The 21,540-nt window shown below is 35.2% G+C and overlaps 1 protein-coding gene across 14 annotated transcripts in view; it reads right to left on the bottom strand.

The window, feature by feature from the left end:
• Tbc1d5 (TBC1 domain family member 5) overlaps positions 1 to 21,540 on the bottom strand; it is a 630,984-nt gene that overhangs the window by 124,651 nt on the left and 484,793 nt on the right. For all 14 annotated transcript variants that reach the window (XM_087181487.1, XM_087181491.1, XM_087181488.1 and 11 more), the window contains one exon: positions 2,291 to 2,433. In XM_087181487.1, coding sequence (XP_087037613.1) covers positions 2,291 to 2,433 — 143 coding nt within the window. The remainder of the gene's footprint in view (positions 1 to 2,290; positions 2,434 to 21,540) is intronic.

The following is a 21,540-nucleotide window of genomic DNA, read 5'->3' as shown; positions in this document are numbered from 1 at the left end:
TCTCCTGAAAAAATAAACTTTCATAAACTCATTTGATTTTCTTGCTCTAGTCTTGTCTCCTTCAAGTTCATTTTCCATACTACTGCTTGAGTGATCTAACAGTAGTCGTACCTCTGCTTTAAACCTTTCAATAATTCCCTATCACTTTCAGGTTAAAGACTTTCATCATGATTCTACCTGTTCACTTCTTCAGTCTTATAACCTCCCTCCCTCCCTTTATACTCTGCTAATACCTAGTACTAGTAGGTTCTAGTATCTTACACACACACACACGGCCCCTTTTTAAGGGGCTTCTCACTTCCAGGCCTTTGTCTATGCTATTACTTCTGCCTGGAATGAAGATCCCTTTATTTGGCTTGCTAATACCTGTAACATTATTTCTACTCACTCACAACTGGTCTAGATGGAGCTCAGTATCTCTCCTGAAATTTTTACACTATCTGACCTCTCAACCAAAACATTAGGTACATTCATTTGAAATTATTTACATCACTCTTCCCTACTAGTTGGTAAGCTCCTTTAGGTCAGGAATAACCTTAAATACCTGAGAAATATTCACTCTACTTTAGGAGATATCCACTGTTAATGGACTTAACCAAAATTAAAATGAATCAACAACTTTACTACTTCTGTACTTTTCCACATGTGCCCATATTTATAAAATCATCAGTGGAAAGATTAAAAATGTGTAAGGACTTCAGCTGCCAAATGTGGTCATGTTTTATGAAATTAAAAGAACTGATCTTAGTATAGATGACAGGATGATTAAATTAGATAGATATGGGTGATGTGCCAAAGTAATAAAAAGAGCAAATTGTTAATTGTTTAAGATTAGAGAATCAGAATATATTTTAATAGTTTGACTTGAAAAGTATTGTGAAAAATGTTTTCCTAAAAAAGATCTCTCTTGTGAACTTTTTTTTTTTTTTTTTTGAGACAGTGTTTTGTTAAGTCGCCTAGGGTGTGCTAGAACTTGTGATTCTCCATGATCAGTGTCCCAGAGTGCTAGAATTGGAGATGGTACGTTTTCTTTTTTTTTATTACTTACAATTTAAAAAAAAACTTTAAAAAAGGAACACCGGTATTGAATATACAAAAATCCAGTATCTATCACATCTACCCAAACATCTTTCTCTATTTTCCAGATGTCATATCATTATTTCCATGTTCTTCTATATTTACCTTTGGCTCTGAAAAGAAGGACTTTCACTTTTACTGTTGTCATAACCCAAACTATTTGACCTTCAAGGCACAGGGAAAAAAACCTTACAATTTTTGGATAAAATGTGGCGATCTTGTTATTTATGCATTCCAAGTAATTTTGAGGAAAATAAAAAAATATAATCTAAAATTTTAAAGAATATTAGTCCAGAAGTATAACAAGAACATCTGGCACAACTGATATTCAATGAACAAATAAAGATACCCATGTAGCAATTTAACAGTCATGATTAAGAATGACTCCAAATAGTATACGGTTTCCTGGCAAAGTACTACTTTTAGAATAGTTTTCTATTTCCTAATTCAGTCACAGCACTTGGTGAATCTTTCCTAATTATATTTTGGCTTACAATCTTGCTTTGTGAACTGTGATTATTTTTCTGAGAAGGAAAATAATTTGAAGCATTTTGAAATTTAAGACATACTCTGATATCTTCTTCAAGCTGAGAAATATTAGAGCATTAGAAAGAGGTACATACTACCTTTCTGGCTAGGGTGAGCATCCGAAGGTAAAACTGAGGAGATGTGGACACATCTACCATTAGACTAGACTGAGTGATAAATTTTGTTAACTGGGAGGAAGTCAAATACTCCATATACATACATACATATATATATATATATATATATGTATGTATGTATATATATATATTTTTTTTTTTTTAATTTGCCAAGGCATTGATACTATAAAAACAGCTCCAATCTTGCAATAAATACCCACGAATACTCAGTATATGTCAGAAGGTGGAGCTCTAAACATATCTGAAAGGCTCGCTTTTTGAATGCATTTCATAAATGTGTATAATGATACTAAAGCAAGTGTTAAGCCTTCAGACATGGTTTAAAAAAAATTTCAATTATTTCAAGATAAAATCACCCACATTTCCTAAAATTATTTGCTAACAGAAAATATATTTAATGCTTTCCTTTGAAATTTTAATATATTATCTACTATAAAAATGTAGGTATATGTGAATCAGACAATAAAATAAAGTATATTTAAAACACAAAGCATTTTTGAAAAATAAGGGCCACATAGTCAAATGTAGGCAAAGACATTAAAACTTACAAGCATCTCGGATGTAGAGTAGCATGGCTATGAAGACATAGTCAACTAAACTCAAGTTAAGGCCATCTGCAAACAAGGCATCCCAAACCACCAGCAGATCTTGCAGAGGGAATTCTCTTCCAAACAGTAGGCGTACCCACCGTCTGCAGAGAAACAAAACCAAAATTTAGAAAATAATACTTCTGAGAGTAACATGAAGAATAATCATTTTCTCATGTAATTGAGAAAATTATAATTTATTAATTTAGCAGGGAAAATATTACATATCAAAAATATATTACAGTGAATATAGGTTTTGAACAAACATTATATATAAAATACAATACAGTAAAATCCAAGTTTTAAGTGTTCAGATTAATTTTACAATTCTCTATCAGATCATAATCATTAAATTTTATTTCTATGTGATAAAACATATTATACTTGAAAAGCGTAGATCTTTCATATTTAATTGAAATCACAAATCCTCAAAAGGAAAAGGGAAAAAATATGTAGTAGTCTCATAGGTACTTCATATGTAAGATTATGAGTTAAAAATACAATTTTCTAAAATTTCATGGTCTTTTCATGATCTACTGATTTTTTTGTTAACTTAACCTTTTACAAATGTTTAGATGACAAATTAATATAGTCAAATTTAGAAAACTGAATTCTCACATTTCACTCATCTAAAATATTCATTTTAAAATTAAATATGGGGAAAATCAGTACTGTATATATTTATTTTTAGGTCATGCATAGACAGTTATTTTAAATAAAAATATAGTGGTACTAAATTTCTTAGCTTGAGATAGATAAATACATCTCACCTGCAAGGTTTCTTTCTAGAGATGCTTTTCACATTGATTTTATGGTCAGATAAATAAATATGCCACAGAGCAGACATAAGCAATAATAAGAATACTAAGTAACATTTGTGTATAACTGTATAACATAAATACTGACACCTTAGAATTTTAATAAATGGTTAGTAAGCAAGTTTTATCTAATGCTTACAAGAAAATAATTTGGTTTGATTTGTTGTATCTACTTTTAATTTTATATATTGTGGATACAATTGTCTTACATAAGTCTCTTTCTAGGAACTTACTCTAGAATTCTGTGTGATTGTAGCATATGCCAAATAATTAAAAATTCTAAATTCCTAGTAGTACCAAATATAGAACAGAAGAAATTCTTTAAAAATCTGTAAAGAGATACTACTTTTTCGCAAAATTTGAACCAAATATAACCATCTGTGGGGTTAAAGTGAGTAAAAAAAAAACCCCCCAAAATACTTTGCTTTAAGAGTATTATATTTAAGCAAGGACCAAAGCTGTGATAAAACAGTATATAATCACACATATGTATCACAGTTTACAAGGAATCATGTGATCAAATACTTGAATTCTTTTATTCATATGATCAAATTAATCAACAGAATAATTAGATTATATTTTTAACCACATCAATTACTCATTTTTCAGGAAAAAATTAAAATGCTTAGGTAAGATTTATCTTTAAAAATGTTATAGTAACTTATACAATTTTTATCTGCCTTTGGGATGCACTGCTAAATTGTTTCATATTCTACTGCTAAAATGAGGGGTGACTAACACAAAATTTATGTATTTTTTGGCTAATATGCCTGTTTATATAACTTAGAAAAAAATTATTTCTCCACACACTTCTAATTTTTTCAAGTTACAAAGACTAATATTTACTATTCAAAAAAGAACAAATATCTCTAAATTAAATAGTCTTCAATTCTTAATTAGAAAGAATGAACCAGTCTTGCAACAAGTATCAGGGGAACCAGAGATGGACAAAAACTGAAAAAGTACATGGATTAAACCATTCTAGGTACCCATGCAAAGGAATGTATAGAATTTGGCAAAAGAATGTATACATACTTTAGGAAAAGTATGATGTTTTTCAGCAGATGATGTTACCCTTGTAAGGGTAAAAACCCACTACACTGCTGGGTCTTAAAGGAGAAATTGAAAATGCATGTGCAGCAATGTCAATGATCAAGGTCACCCAAGCAGCAGTTGGCCATATTAATAAATGTCTGGAAGCTAATGGTCATCACTTTGAGCACCTCTTGTATTTGTAGAGGCCAAAAGTAACTTTTATTAATCTCATGATGTTTTAATAAATTTATTATTAAAATATTCATACAAGTTTTTCTTTTTCTGAAGTGTGTATAAATTTTTGGTAGACTAATATATATGTATATATATGCATGGAATACATATTCTATATTTATGTATCTTTATAATATCTATATGTCTCTACCTCTATCTTTATATTCTTAAATGACTAAAACATTTAGAATGTAGTTATCATAGTCATTCATTTAACACAATTGGAAGAATACTACCAGTGAATAAAATAAATGAAGGCTAATACACAACCACAAATGAGAATACAAGTCTTCCATATAGCCCAAGTTCTTCTTATTTTGTTACAGGAAATCATATCTTTAGTTTCATCACAGATACTGCTTTAAAAGCAAAAAGGAAACCAAGTAACTTTGTTTTAGAAATAATTTCTATACCTATTATTTCCATAGTAAAATGTCCAGTTATTGCTCAAACCTCTTACAACCTTCTTGCCAATTAGGGTTGCATTAGCTTAGCTTCCAAAGTGACCCCACGGATACATGTCTGCAGTAATCTCCACTGCAGTTTTGTTGGGAGGGCTAACTAAGTTCTAGAAAATTACACTAAATAAAATAGTTGGTTTTTTTCTGTGTCAAATCATTCACATATTTAATATATTCGAAACTACACAAAATGCAAGTCTTAAGTATTTTATACTTTATGTATAATCTATAACATGCTATTTTAGAAATGTTCCACATTTTTTTCCACTCTTGAAGTTTTACCTAGCCAAATACACTGCTAAATAATTCCAGGGTGAAAACAAAATTGAGAGAGAGAGAGAGAGTGTGAAAGAGAGAGGAAGGGAGGGGAAGGAGGAAGGGGGAAGGGGAGATCTAGAAAGTTCTTTGTGATGAGCTCTATATACCTCCCTAAGTGCTCTATGCGTTGCTTACCAGGTTCTTGCTAAAGGCACTGTATATCCACCTGTCATGGTAAGGTGTAGAAGCAAAGGTGTAGCTAAATTGGGGGAAGTATAGGCATTAATTTTGCTGATGGTGGAACAAACACAATTCAGAAAATGGGGTAGAGCTCAGGAATGCAGAAGAAAAATAACTTATTATAGGTAACTAGCACATTACTTTTATATAAGTTAATAATTCGTACATGAAAGGATATTAAAAGTTTCTTCTATTTAATGTCCAATTATAGAAAAATTAAAGCCAAACTCAAAATATTTAAGAAGAATCATATAACCAGTGGTATGCTATGGAACCAACAATGACCTTTTCAATAATCATTTTTACTACAATTAGATTTAGTTCATACCTACAACACACAAAATTATCTTGTGCTGTTTGGAGCTTTCATCATTGAGCTTAAAAGCCAAGAAAAAATTCAATCCGTTATGAATTAGTGACAAAGACAAATTATTTCAGTAAGCTTTTGTATTCTTAAAAAAACTTACTTTAAGAAATGAGGTCTTAAATTACTTTTTTTTTTTTTTTTTTTGGTACCAGGGATCGAACTCAGGACCTTGTGCTTGCAAGGTAGGCACCAGAACCACTGAGCTAAAGTCCCAGCCCCCAAATGAGGTCTTATAAAGAAGTCACTCTATGTAAGGGTGCAAATTTCCAATGATGAATATCATTATATTGTATACCTAAAATGTACCAATGATTAGAATGAATAATCAATAATGCAAAATAGGAAGAAAAGGTCCAAAGGGGTAGGGGTAGTGGGAGGGGCAGGGGAAAGGAAAGAAGGGAAAGGAAAAATGATGAGAAATGGAAAAAATGGAAATAAAGTCTTTGTAAATAGGGAAGGGTGGAGGGGGTGAAGGGAGGGCTAGGAATGGGGAAAAAATAAGAACCAAGATGCATATGTAAAGGTACAATTCCCAATGAGAAATGTAATTGTGTTGTATACCTAAAATGTACCAATAAAAGAATTTAATTTAAAAAAAAAAAAAAAAGAAGTCACTATAGGGGCTTGGGATTTAGCTCAGTGGTTTTGCCGCCTGCTGCACAAGCGCAAGGACCTGAGTTCGATCCCTGGCACCAAAAATAAATAAATAAATAAATAGATAAATAAATAAATAGTAAAGAAGTCACTCTTACAATTAACATGCTTTTATTGCAGTTAAAAATATTTAGTGACAGTTTAAATTACACTTAAGGGTAACATTAAACCTTTCTTTTACTCTTAAATATAGCTTCCATTTAATTGCTTGATACTACTAATCTTGCTTTACATTACACCTACAGACTGTAATGCTCATATATTTTATCACTTGTGATTACACAATAATTCATATTTTACCAGACCTACTTACTAATTAAAAATCTAAACAAAAAAACTACCTATAGTAGTAAATTTAACTATAAACCACTAACAAGCAGGACAGCTTCTACATTTGCACTTATACCATTATTCTCAATTTTAAATTTTTGTGTAATTAAGCTGCTATTTCCAGGGCTTCAGTAACTATTAACAGTGTTATTCCTTGGTGAATGACCCACAGAAACACCAAGAACAATCCATTTTTACCAATTAAAAAAATGATCAATTTGAGGTTTAAATAAATATAGTCAACCCAACATGGCTGTAGTGGGTTATATGAGGAGAAGAAAATTTAAATCCTAAATCTTCATTTCCTTTTTTTTTTTTTTTAAAAAATGACCTTTTAGTGAGATATGAATATAGCAACCTTACAAAAACAAATAATGTAGAAAAGCTTTATTAAATTTGACAAACATCACAAGGACATTTCAAGTAACCTATGATCACAAAATGATAATGCTGGGTAAGCATTTTGTAACACAAAAGAAATGTTATATTTTTGCTCAGTGATATTAATTTTGGGTTATGCTTTCTGTTCATTTGTACTTTTCAAAGCTAGTAATTAATTTAAAAATAATCTATCCTTGATATGGAATAAACGCAGAGTCCAAATTCTGTTAGCAGCAATAAAAAACAAAAGAAAGCCAAAAGTGTTTCTCTGAGGTTGTTACCTTCTTGACTGAGTTTAGGCTTTTTTGGGTTTCTCCTTCTTTTGAAGTTAATTTATCCTGAGTATTCCTTTACATCACTTCTGTTAGAACAATCTTAAAACTAGAACCACACATTATAGTTAGTATAATTAGTGTCAAATTCTAACATCTTCAGAAAGCGAAGTCAAAGAAGATGGAAGGCAAAATAAATACCTTTCCTTTAATTTCATATTTCTTAACTCTTCTCAGGGTTCTGCAGAATACATTACTGGAAGATGCTTAACCTGTTCAGTAAAATTTAAAATCTAATCAAATCTCAGTGCTGTGGAGGCTAAGGGTGAAGGACTGTCATGAGTCTGAGACCAGCCTGGGCCATGTAGTATAACAACAACAAAAGAAAAAGGACCTACATGACTTATGGAAAAATTTGAATCCTTCAAGCCCAACAAACTGCTTTAAAAACAGGAAGATCAGAAACTATAAGTAAGTGATTATGTTTGAAGAACTCAAATTTACTTTTAAAGTGGCCCTTGAAATCCTTGAGTTGAACCTGGTTTGAATTTGGCTTTCTGAGAACCTAATTTGACCTCCACAGCATACGTACTTGAACTTGAAAATGTTTTCGACTTTGGGAAAAATTCTCTGTTCTTTTCAGAGGCCAGTTACAGTCTCTTACTAAGGATGACTTCTTATTCCAAAAATAAGTTCCTAATAATTATTACTCATTCCTACTGTAATTTAGGCTCACTGGCAAGAATTTGAAGCTATTTTGTCCAAACAAATGTAATATGTCCTTTGCAAAAATAGGATGGAAAGTACATCCTTGTGTATCTATGTTTCTCTAGTGATATAAGAAGCTTATGAAAACACTGAACATAAGGATAATCATAATATGCTTCAAGGCTGTATAATTCTTGAATATTCTTTTTCTCACACACATCCTTCTTTTTAGAAGCCTGTGTGTTCTTACAGGTCTAATATTTCAAAGATTTAGTAATTTTAGCATGTATGATTCACCAATTAATTCTAATAAAGTTAATGGAAGATGGTAATCATTTAATATAGCTGTATTAAAGATGTGCCATCTGAGAATTCTCCTGTCCACTACAATTAGAATGCAGTTGCAAACTTAGTTCTGACTAGAGAGGACTATTGGGTAAAAGTTGCTGAGAAGGAACCTTTCTATCCTATCACTTACTTGGTCTCTACCATATGTGAGATTATTGGGTATCTTCCAGAGATAATTAGGTAGAAGCCACTACTACTGCCAATGAGGAACTATAAAGAATTAAAATGCAATTGGTGCTTATACTGGGAAAATTAATTTTAGGGTCTGTCAACAGTTTTTATTCATATTACAATTTTTACTTTTAGAAAGTCTGTCTGCATAGACTTCTTTGTCATTTTACTTTCAGATAAAGGGAATTATGATCAAATAAATTTCTAAAAAAGCATACAGAATTGCTGAAAATAATTACTCCTCTCCTCCCTAATCTGAAAATAATTTTAAAAAAGAATAAAATGTATGACTATTTTTTTAACGTTCTGTAGGCTATTTCAAATACTGTTAGGATCTTAACCACAATGAGTAACAATTTTCATCTTCCTTTCCATAAATCTAACATGTCTATACGATATTGGCAGAATTGGCATGAGACATAATACTAAGCTGAGAAATATCAGAGTTTATTTAGGGATGAATGTCGAACCACTGCTATGTTTCCATAAACAGTCAGTAACTCCAACAATGACATGGGAAAAAGAATTCTTGCTACTGAAAAAGAGATGGTCAAAATCTACAGGCCGATCATATGTCATCAAAAGAGCCAGATGGAACCTTTTACTAAAGGGCAGCAAGGATAACTGATTCTCTTTAACTTCTTACCTTTACCCTACACCTAAGTTTACTTTCTAGTAGTCCTTTTTTGTTCCTCTACTTTACCATTCCACAAGGTGCTTGAGCCTGTCTGGCTACCCAATAGCTACGATATTGTTTCACCCAGGCTCCACACCTATTTGTGTCACTGCTTTTCAATTACATTTCCCAGAAGAAAAGGCACTGATAAACACTTATCAGCTGAAGGGTTAGTAGCTGGTAATTTGTTTTTGTTTCTCTTCCTTCTTTAGCAGATTACAAACTCTTTAGGGTTATCTGGCATGGGGTGAAGAGAAGGGTTTTAATATGTTTGTTAAATTAGAATGAATGTTTTCCCCCAGGTTAGCTTTTCTTGACTAGGGGTTATCTTGATAATAATTTTACATTCTTCATCTTTTATAAGGCTTCCTTCCTAGTGCTCACCAAACTCTTTCCTGGGCTTTTCTTATCTCTCTCTGGGGAAACCTGAGCTGACAGTTAAAGTAGTAAATGATTTGATTTGATTTATGTAGGAAGTGATGAAGTCTTTGTAAGTCTTCCTGCATTGTCTCCCTTCATTTTCTGAGCAATGTGTCCAATGTGTTCATACTTTAGCTACTTACTCCTCAGCTCTATCTCCCTATACTCATAGTATAATCCTAGGACCAGAACCAGCAGCTGGGAATATGTTACACATGCAGACTCAGCCTCCTACTACAGTCCAACTGGATCAGGATCTTCATCTTAACAAGACTTTCAGGTGATCTGCATGTAAGTTAAAGTTTAAGAGGCACTGGACTAGGTGATACATCCTGCTTCTTGCCCATATTTTGGCTCCAAGTATCAGGGCACCTGAAACCCATTATGTACTTCATGCAAAATGTTACTTCAGGAGAGAAAAGGATTTAATGAATGAATGACTTTTCTAGGTACAATAAAGTCTCAAATTTTAGCAAGTGTCAGTTTTGCCTGCAGGGCTTGCTAAAGACTGCTAGAGTTTTTCGATATAGGGGATTTTGGTGGAATCTGATAATACATACTTTGAATTAGTTCCCAAAAGATACCAATGGTGCAGTTATTTCTGGAAAAATAAACCACTAAGCTTTAAGAGATATCTCTGCAATGGTTTACTTCCAGCCCTATGATATCCTGGTGGAAGTCTCCCTAGAATATCTCAAATTTCAATGTGCAGTCGAAGTAACTAAAGACAACCTAAATGAAAGTAGAAACTATTTCTTCAGAACTTGCTATAGCAAGAGAGTCAATTTTCACTACTTGTGTTTGTCAGAAAATTAAAAGTAGCCAGGGGGAGTGAAAAAACTTTATAGTGAAAAAAAGGTTACTGTTTAGCTATCTCCAATTTGAAGGCTGCAGGCATGGGGGGTGGCTAACTAACTGTAAGTGGAGATCATACATAAATGGCCAGGGAAACACATTATTATGCTTTCTCTGGGTGGCCTTTTGTTAAAAGTGAGGTAAGAGTGGCAGCAAAAATACAGAAGCATTCATTTGATAAGTGCTGATTTTTTTGGGGGGTGGGGGGAGACAGGGTCTCCCTATGCAGTTCAGGCTGACCTTGAACTGACTACGTAGCTGAGGCTGGCTTCAAACTTGCAAGGATCCTTCTGCTTCAGCCTCCTGAGTACTGGGATGACAGGCACGCACGACATCTGGCTGATAAGTGCTGATTGTTATGGGCTACTTTGCTGCAGAGGTTGTGATTTAGCTTTCTGGGTGTGGGCCAGAGTTCTACTGATACCTTTGCTCCTATTATTGTTCTTTTATATATTTAGTCTTTCAACATAGACCCCTGGCTTCTCAGTCTATATTTGTGCCCAGCTTGGAATTAACTACAGTTTAGAAACTCACAAAATTATATTTCCTGAGAGTTCTGAAGTCTAAATGAAGACAAGTTTGAGGGGCAGTGGCCCAGGGAGATTCATTTCCCTCTTGGAAAAATTTCACAAAAAGCATAAAATAATGAAACTTCAATTCCTTATAGAGAAGAGTTGTGAGATCCTTTGAGAATTTAATCACTTTATAAACCTTTTCCCCTGAAACACACACACACACACACACACACACACACACACATCCATAGCCCTATCACACCTACTCACATGCAAACCAATTTGGGAGTTTGATCCAGGGATCTTATGTTGAGAAAGTGTGCCATATATTATTGTTTATATTATATGGAAAGTTATATTCTACTAACAGGAATACATGTCTTCTTTACATTTAAAAAGAACAGCGTATCTTCCTTCTTAAAGGGTTCCTGGGTGAGGTCTGTGACTGTGAACTGATCTTCGTGGCTCAGCTGGCTGAACAGTATGTAAGTCAGTGCCATACTGGGAAAATGCTCATGCTTTGGCAATAATCATATTTACTGAGCTGGGGCTGAAAAGGCTAGGGTGGGTGAAGTGAATGTTCATCACTGACTTCTCCTAGCTTATGCCTGCCAGTGCTGACAGGACCATAAGTAAGACTGGTATGAAAACAATGAAAATCTTGTTTAAGAAATATTTCCTGAACTTCAGCTGCATAGTAGATACTGTGCTAGGCCACAGAGTGAATGTTATGGTGACAAATCTCAATCATTAACATGGAAATTATCCAAAGTAAAATTTTAATTCAATAATAATCCTATCATTCTGGCTTCCTATAGTCACTTTGCATTTTCTGTGCCCCCTCTAAGTCCCCCAAAGAATATGCATTCAGAGAATGCAAATTAGTGGCAATATTAGCAGAATAAAATTAGGAAGTAAAAACAATTTAAACCATTATTAAATACATTTCAAAGCCAAGTATTAAAGGTTTCTGGACTATGCACCATTTGGGATTATATATATCCTAGTTCCTACTCATTAATGCAAATAATTAAGAGTTGAATGTGGGTTTGTGGTGCAGCTCAGTGGTAGAGTGCTTGCCTAGTATGCATGAGGCCCTGGTCAATCTCAGAATTCTCCCTCCCCAACAGAACTGACTGTATATATAAGTATGAGGCCCAGATCACTTACAAGGGGGCAAGGAGTAAGAGGGAAAAAATAAAAAGGAAACTTTGAAGAAGCTAAAAGGTAGTCAACTCCATCACATGCATTGGGTTATATGGGTTTGATTAGAAATTTAGAAGTCTAACTCAAATTATCATAAATTAATTTTCTCTACTAGAAGGAGCTAAATGGAAACAAAAGAGTTAAGAGCAGTGGGCTCCTCCATTTTACTCCTGATAGCTACAGTTTAGTGTCCAAACTTTACAATCAATTATATGTGTGTGTTTATTTATTTTTTTGGAACCAGGGATTGAACTTGGGTCCTCTGTGTGTGTGTACTTTTTAAAGCACAAATATACACTAACCATAAAAAATGTGTTTACTTATGCATGGAAGATTATAACTCAGTGTTTTAAAATAATCACAGACCCCCACCGCAATCCCAAGCTCCTAGGGCAGAGAATCTCAGCCGGTCCCAGCACCCGGAAGGAAGCTCACCACCGCCATCCCAAGCTCCTAGGGCAGAGAAGGTGAGCTGGTCCCAGAACCCGGAAGGAAGCTTCCCTGCCACCATCCCAAGCTCCTAGAGCAGAGAAGGTGAGTTGTGCAGGCACCAGAAGCACTCCCCCGCCCCGCCCCGGTGGAAATGAGAAAACACTTAAGCCTCAAAAACAGACTTCTGGATCACTTACAGCAACCCCAGAGGGAAAAGAGATGGAACAATCTGATACTCAATCACCTGGACTCTCTGAACTGGCAACAAAAGAGCATCTGGGAAAAATGAAATCAGAAATAATTACTCAGATAACAGCAAAGATTCTGCTCATGGTGCAAGACATGCTTAATAAATCTAGAGAGGACACACATAAAAAAATAGAGGATCTGAGGAACATGATGGAATCTCAACATGGGAAACAAATGGAATCCATAAAACAGATGCAAACAGATTTACAGGAGATTAAAAACTACATCGAAAGTCTGTGCAGCAGAATGAACCAATGTGAGGATAGAATTTCAGATATAGAAGGTACGATTGCAATTAGTGACCAGGAAAAGAAAAATTGATTTAAAATTGTAAAGAAACATGAGAAATCAATCCAGCAGCTGCTAGACGATGCAAAGAAGAATAACATAAGACTGATTGGAGTCAATGAAGAAACAGGACAGAGTGCAGATGACATAAAAAAACTGTTCACAGAAGTGATGGCAGAAAACTTCCCGAGGAGGAGAAAAGAACTTGACATACAGATAAGTGAGGCATATAGGACTCCAGCTAGCCTTGATCAAAAAAAACTCTACACATAGGCATATAATAGTTAGGATTCCAGAAATCCAACAGAAGAACAAAATTCTACAAGCAGTGAGAGAAAAGAAACAAATCACATACAAAGGAAAGCCCATCAGAATCACAGCAGACTTCTCAATGCAAACCCTCAAGGCAAGAAGCACTTGGAGTGATGTATTTCAAGCCCTAAAGGAAAACAACCTCCAACCCAGAGTGATGTACCCTGAAAAACTATCTTTCAAAATTGATGGAGAAATAAGGTAGTTTCATGATAAAGAGCACCTCAGGAAATTCATGAATACCAAACCGGCACTCCAAAAAATTTTAGACAATACCCTAGGAAAAGACAATGAGGATCACAACCCCAGGGAACCCAGCAGAATGACTCCATTGGGCGTGACAAATTAAACGCAAAGGGGGAGAATCCAACAAAAAGAAAAAGTCATGACAAGGCTTTTAAAACTTTTAACTTCATCTCCCTAATGAGTGTATAATTCAATCTTGTTATTGTACTGATTAGTATTTTTCTGATTCTAGAGTTGCACACCTTTCCTTGTGCTATTCTAGCTATTTATCATCTTCTTATGTCTACATTTTAATTGGGTTGTCTATTAATGAGCTCTAAGAATTCTTTATATATTCTGGTCATAGGTTATATGCATTGTAAATATGGTCTAAGGACTACTTTTCATTTTAATGATGTCATTTAAATTTCTAAATTTTGATGGAATCTCATGTATCAATTTTTTTCTTTTATATATCATGTCTTTTGTATCCTAGGTAGTTCTTGCCTACCCTGAATTCATAAACATTTTCCCTTATAATTTCTTCTTAAAGTTTTATACTTTTAGGCTTTCATATTTAGGTTCATAGATCCCTTCAAGTTATTTTCATGTATGGAAATAAAGAGTTGAGGTTAATTTTTTATATACGGATACCAGGTGTTCTAGTGCCGTTTGCTGAAAACACTATCTCTTCCTCCGCTCTTGAATTGAGTTTCTATTCTATAAAATGCTAATGTTAAATAATCTTTCAAAACTCAGTCGACCATATATGTGTGGTTCTATTTCTAGATTCTCTGTTTTATTCAAATGATCTATATGTCTTTCCTTACACCAACACTGCCTTGATTACTGTAGCTTTAGAAGAAGTCTTAACATTAGGTACTAAACGTCTTCCAACACTTTTTTTTTTAACTTTTCTAGGTCCTTTGTACTCCTACATAACTTTTAAATTTCAATATCCAATTCTTCATTTATAGCAAGTATTCACAGACCTGAATTTTTATATATACCTTGTGTTTTCTAATACTGCTAAATTCAAGTACAAGTTCTAGGGGCTCCTAGAGATTTCTTAGTATTTTCTCTGTAGATGATCATTTCATCTACATATAAAGATTTTGCTTCTACCTTGCCAATCCTATCCTAAGTGTGTCATTTTATTGCCAGACTATTTTGGTGGGGCCTAGGTTTCAAAGTTTAATGGACAGATAAAGAGTAAGCATATCTGCCCTTGTTCCCCACCTTAAGGAGAAAGCATTATATCTTCTCCATTCATATAAGGCATTCTTGCTGGAAGTATGGAGTACATGTCTTTAATCTGTTGAGATGTTTCTGTTCTACTTCTAGTCTCCTGATAGCTTTTACCATGAACAGCTGTAGAATTTAGTCCAATACTTTTTCTCCAAATAGTGACAGGATCCTATGGCTTTTTCCTTTCCTCTGTTAAAATGATGACTTTTGGGGGGTGGATCTTCCAGTGCTGAACCAACACTGCCATCCCTATAACAAAACCACTTTCTACATCCTGCCAGATCTGACTTCTAAGAGTTTGTTTTGTTAAACAAATTTCTATCTATGTTCATACTTTTTTCTTCTATTATCTTTATCCAGTTTTAGGATTAGCACAATGTTGAGTTCCTAAAATGAGGGGAGAAGTGTTCCTTCTTTTTTCTGCTTTAATTGTTTGATATAATTTATCAGTTAAAATGTATATGAGCCTGCTGTTGTCATATAGATAGGTTTTCAAGCTAGGATTATACTTTCTTTAATAGGTGGTATTCAAATTTTATATTTCCTCCAGAGTTAGTTTCATTAATTTGTCTTCCAAGGTACTTCTTAGAAGTTGTCAAATTTTTTTCAAAATAGATTTTTGAAATATGCTTTCTATATTCTTTTAAATTCTGTAAAATCTCTGGTAATGTCTCCTAGATCTTGATATTGTAATTTAAAAAATGTATAATTGATATTGTGTAACAGGAAGAAAAGATCTAAAGATGCAGGGGAAATGGGAGGGATAGGGGAACGGAAGAAAGGGAAAAGAAAAAATATGAGAAAAGGAAAAAAATGGAAACAAAGTCTTTGCAAATAGGGAAGGGTGGAGGGGGTGAAGGGAGGGCAGGGAAAGGGGAAAAAAAAAAGAACCAAGATACTCATGTAAAGGTACAGGATCCCAATGATGAATGTAACTGTATTTTATACCTAAAATGTACCAATAAACTTAATGGGAAAAACAAAATTACATACTGGGCTGGGGATTTAGCTCAGTCGTGCTGCTGCCGGCCCTGCAAGTACAAAATCCTGAATTCAATCCCAGGTACCAAAAAAAAAAAAATCACATACAATTTCTGATAATGGAAAATATCATACACTTATATGACTATCTTGATTTCTAAAAGAACTACTAGATTTGATCTTCAAATAAGCCTCAACCTTCCAAAAGCAGTATTACTCCGTATGGTCTATGGAGTATATGCCTCAGAATCATCTCGAGGAAAAATTCTGCAGTTTTTCAGAGAAAGAAGTGATTTCTTTGCTAACCTCTAGTTCATGAATACTGATCCAAACAAGCAGGGGAGGAACACTTCTTACAGAGGCATCAACAGAAGAAGATGGCGTAGGCTGGGGTCCCATTTCATCTAAAAGCTGACTACTGATTATATGATGATACTGTAGCTCCTGAACACTATAAAAAGCCCATTGTTCAAGAGGATATCTAATTCAGTTAAGTTATAAAGAAAATCACCTCTGCACATTAATGTGCAGAGTTGCAGGATTCAGAATGCACAATATCTACTACTGCAGTATCATCTGCATAACTAAGTTTTTGAGTGGGAAAAAAAATGGAGTTTTCTGAAGGACTTATTTTGATGAATCACAATCTACTATTTTACGAGTACCCTCATTACAATACAGAGGTAATTACAGCTACAGGACCCTACAAAATTTAGAATGCTTCCTTTCAGGGAAACTCATTAAGGAAACTATAAAGAACTAAGAACTTACGAAGAAAACTTAATTACCACTTTTGATCAGCTGATTTTGGAAAGTCTTATGAGGTCTAGAATTGTATAGTAGCTTTACTGAGAGAACAGAAACAGTGAAATTTAGTTTAGGGAGGATATAGTATATATGTTCATACATTAATCTGCTCATAAATCTACTCAAATACGAAGCAGCAGAAACACTATATAAAACACTGTGTATTTATTTTCATATGCCCATCCATTTTCTTTCCACCTCAGCTACCAGCTACTATGGCTAAATTTTGGTGCTGAGATGCTCCAAGTCCAGGATCTCAAAGTCTGAAGCACTGTGTCCTAATCTCAGCCTCTCATCTCATCATCTTTCTCATTTCCTCGATTCTTTCAAATTAAATGAAATGTATTAAATGAAAACTATGTGGGATTATATTTTTGTTAATTTAAAGCTCTATTTTTGCAAGTGGCAAAAAGTTTTTTAAAGTATAACAGGACATATAGTAAGAAGAAGTTTCCCTTCTCATTAGATCCTTTCTTGCCAACAAATCTGCTTTCCCAAGAGCAGCCAATGTTTTTTTATACTGGAGACATTTTAATGCCTGCATACACTGTTTAAAAATACAAATGTGGGCCGGGAATTTAGCTCAGTGGTTCCGGTGCCTGCCTTGCAAGCACAAGGTCCCAAGTTCGATCCCTTGTACCAAACAAAACAAAACAAAAAATGGGAGCATACTGTAATATGCATTTTAAAATTTAACAATATAATTGTTAAAATGGGCATCATTACAAATCAACATATTTAGAAATACTTTATGATTCCATAGTATTCAATTGTGTAGATCATGATTTAACCAGTCCTTTTATTTTGGAGACATTTAGATTTCTTCCTTTTTACTACACATGTTGCTGCATGGACTATTTTTGTACAGGTCTTTATTCTTGTTAGGAAGATCTCAGGAAGAAGCAAAACTGTATGTCACCTCAACACTTCAATTTAGGAATTCTAAAGGCAGAAAAAAATAATATTGAATAAACAAACACATAAATCCCACACAGAGTCAAGGGATACTGTACAGTAATGTTTTTCAAAATGTGGTCTCAAGACAGTAGCACCAGCAACACCTGGAAATCTGTTCAAATTGCAAATTCTTAAACCTCATTTATCACCTATCTACTAAATAAGAAATTCTGAACAGGGCCTAACAATTTGTATTGTAATAGGCCTCTGTGTGATTCTGATACAAGCTCAAGTTTGAGAACTACTACTTTAAAAGAGTGTGCAAGAGGATACAATCTTGGGCCTGAAAGCTACCCGGGACTGGGAAGTCTTAATGACTAAAATTTTCCATGTCTTTTCAGCTACAGGGAGGTCCTTTTTCCTAGAGAGAAATTTCATTATAAGGTCAAATTTATCATAATTTTTCTTTATCATTTATGGATTTGTTAATTCTCCAGCCAAGAATATAAAATAACCAGTTTGTTTATATGAGCAATATATCTGGAATTTGTTTGATGCAAAATTGCAAAAAGTAGCTAGTTCTCTAAACTACTCAGTAATCCACTGTTTCCCTAATGAACTGAAATTCTACTTTCATCATGTATAAAGTCTGTTTCAATCACTTCTCGGCCTTTTGGCTAAGATCATGAAGTCTGTTTCAGAATCTATTTTATCTATGGGTCTATTATGTGAAAAATCCAAAGTATTATCATTATAGATCTTGATGACACATTTAAAGTGGATAAGGTTAATGAACCTTTTATTTTGGACATTTCTGGCATACTTAAATGTATATATTTAAAAATTGTTTTTATAATTTATTTTTAATTTACACATGCATAATTTTCTGTGTATGTTAAACTACGTAACCTATGTAAAATCTTTTATTACTTTTTTCCAAAGAAAAATGCCCCTAGATGCATTAGTTTTGTCACATATCTTCTTATTCTGGCATTTTTTGGAGGAGGGAGTGACGGGGGGATTGCTGCATGGCCCAGGAAACCCCAACTGCAGATTTCTGGAGATGGTTCTCTGCATAGTTTACTCCTTTAAAGGTAAAATGTCCTACAAACTTCCTTTAGCTTCCTATCTCAGCTTAGCAAGACCGATGCACTCTACTCTGGGCTTCTCCTTCCTGGTCTCTGATCTCGAAAGTGCTTCTAGGTAGAAAGCCAGTTGTCATCAGTTCCACCCAGCTGTTTTGTCCTCGGTCATGTCAGGGATCACAGTGCTGTCCTGCTTTCTTTTTCGGTGTCTGCATGCTTCAATCTAGTAATCTGTCTTCCATTCTCTGCATACTTCTGCAATGTTTAGTTTCCAACTGTTCATATAGTAAGAGGACATGTGTGCATTATTATTTATTCCATCCTGGTCCAAAGAGCTTGCCTCAGTTTCCTGAATGGCTGGGACTAAGGACTTGTGTTACTGTGGCCGGCCTTGTTGTAGTTTTTACTTTTTTTGTTCTTCAGATTTACTTTGCTGTTACTTCTACATTATTTGAGACGAATGCTTAATCTACATACTTTTATTCCTTTTTAATAATTTAAGAGTATAAGGCTAAGAATTATAAGACCATTTTTCTATCAAACCAATAGGTTCTGATCAGTATACTTACTATTTTCTAGAAATTTTGCAATTTCAGTTTTGATTTCTTTAACTTGCGACTCTCCTGCCTCAGCCCTCTGAATACCTGGGATTAAAGTATGTGCCACCATGCCTAGAAATTTTATTTGCTTTAAATTTACATTGTCTAATATGAATATATTTACACAGGCCTTCATTTTTATTTGCTTTTTCTGGCATGGCTAGGCAAATTGTCTTCCTTCAATCTTCTGCAGTTTTTCTTTGCATTAGGGGTGATTTTTCTTATGAGAGAAAAAGGTTGGTTTTATTTATTGAAATATATTTGATCTCCCCTTTAGACCATGATGAAATAAATAATATTGTACATTTCAGAAAGGAATAATACGAGTTTCCCACAGTCTTCTTGAAAATATATGAAATACAGAAAATCACACTATGAAGCCAGAATTATCATCTCAAAACCTAATGAAGCCACTATAAGAAAACTGCAGACAGAGTCATGTGGAAGACACCGAATCACCCCGCTGCAGACAGGCAGGTCTGCCCACACCCTACCGAGGTCCCCAGTCCCGCGGAACACTCCGAATCACCCCGCTGCAGACAGGCAGGTCTGCCCACACCCTGCCGAGGTCCCCAGTCGCGCGGAACACATGCCGAATCAGCCCAATGCAGACAGGCAGGTCTGTGCACGCCCTACTGAGGTCCTGAGTCACGCGGAAGACACCGAATCACCCCACTGCAGACAGGCAGCCACCTGATTCCACATTACGAAGGCGCAGAGGACACCAGACCACCAGACCAAGGTACTGAGTCCCACTGTTCCCAGCCCAGAGGTAGGGGCTTCTGAGCCGTCGTCCCACTGCTCCTGGTCCAGAGGAAGGGGCTTCCCGGTCACCATCCCTCCCGCTGCTCCCAGCCCAGAGGAAAGGGCTTTTGGGCAACCTTCTGTCCCGCTGCTTCTGGCCCAGAGGAAGGGGCTTCTGGGCCACCATCCTCCCACTGCTCCCGGCCCAGAGGGAGGGGCTTCTGAGCCACCATCCCACTGCTCCTGGTCCAGAGGAAGGGTTTCCCGGCCACCATCCCTCTGGCTGCTCCCAGCCCACAGGAAAGGGCTTTTGGGTCACCATGCCTACCGCTGCTCCCGGCCCCTGTCCCACCTCACCCACCTCAGAGGAGGTGATCCGTGTGGGTGCTAACAGCCCCCCACCCCAGTTGAAATGAGAAAACATGTAAATAAGTCTCAAAACCAGACTTCCAGATCACCTACAGCAACCCCAAAGGGAAATGAGATGGAACCCTCTGATACTCAACCACCTGGACCCACTGAACTGGCAACAAAAGGGGATCTGGAAAAAATGAAATCAGAAATAATTTCTCAGATAACAGGACAAATTGTGCCCTTAGTGCAAGACATAATTAATAAATCTAGAGAGGAGCTGAGGAACATGATGGAATCCCAACGTAAGAAACAAATGGAATCCATAAAACAGATGCAAATAGATTTCCAGGACATGAAAAACTCCACTGAAAGTCTACACAGCAGAATGAGCCAGTGTGAGGACAGAATTTCAGATATAGAAGATAAGATTGCAATTAGTGACCAGGAAAAGAAAAATTGCTTCAAAATTATAAGGGAACATGAGAAATCAATCCAGCAGCTGCTAGATGATGCAAAAAAGAATAACATAAGACTGATTGGGCTCAATGAAGAAACAGGAGAGAGTGCAAATGACATAAAAAATTTCTTCACAGAAATAATGGCAGAAAACTTCCCAAGCAGGGGAAAAGAGCTTGATATAAAGATAAGTGAGGCATATAGGACTCCAAATAGCCTTGAGCAAAAAAAATCTACACATAGGCATATAATTGTTAAGATTCCAGAAACACAACAGAAGAACAAAGTTCTCCAAGCAGTCAGAGAAAGGAAACAAATCACATACAAAGGAAAGCCCATCAGAATCACAGCAGACTTCTCAACACAAACCATCAAGGCAAGAAGAGCTTGGAGTGACATATTCCAAGCCCTAAAAGAAAACAGCCTCCAACCCAGATTGATGTACCCTGCAACACTATCTTTCAAAATGGATGGAGAAATAAGATACTTTCATGACAAAAAGCACCTTAGGAACTTCGTGAATACCAAATCAGCACTCCAAAGAATTTTACACAATAGCCTAGGAACAGACACTGAGGATCACAA

Source organism: Heterocephalus glaber, unplaced genomic scaffold (genome assembly GCF_053883595.1).
Source record: "Heterocephalus glaber isolate CG9 unplaced genomic scaffold, H.glaber_assembly_v1.0 deba00001472, whole genome shotgun sequence".
Taxonomy (NCBI): domain Eukaryota; kingdom Metazoa; phylum Chordata; class Mammalia; order Rodentia; family Bathyergidae; genus Heterocephalus; species Heterocephalus glaber.
Note: the sequence above shows the minus strand (reverse complement) of the source record. Positions and strands in the feature narration are given on the sequence as shown.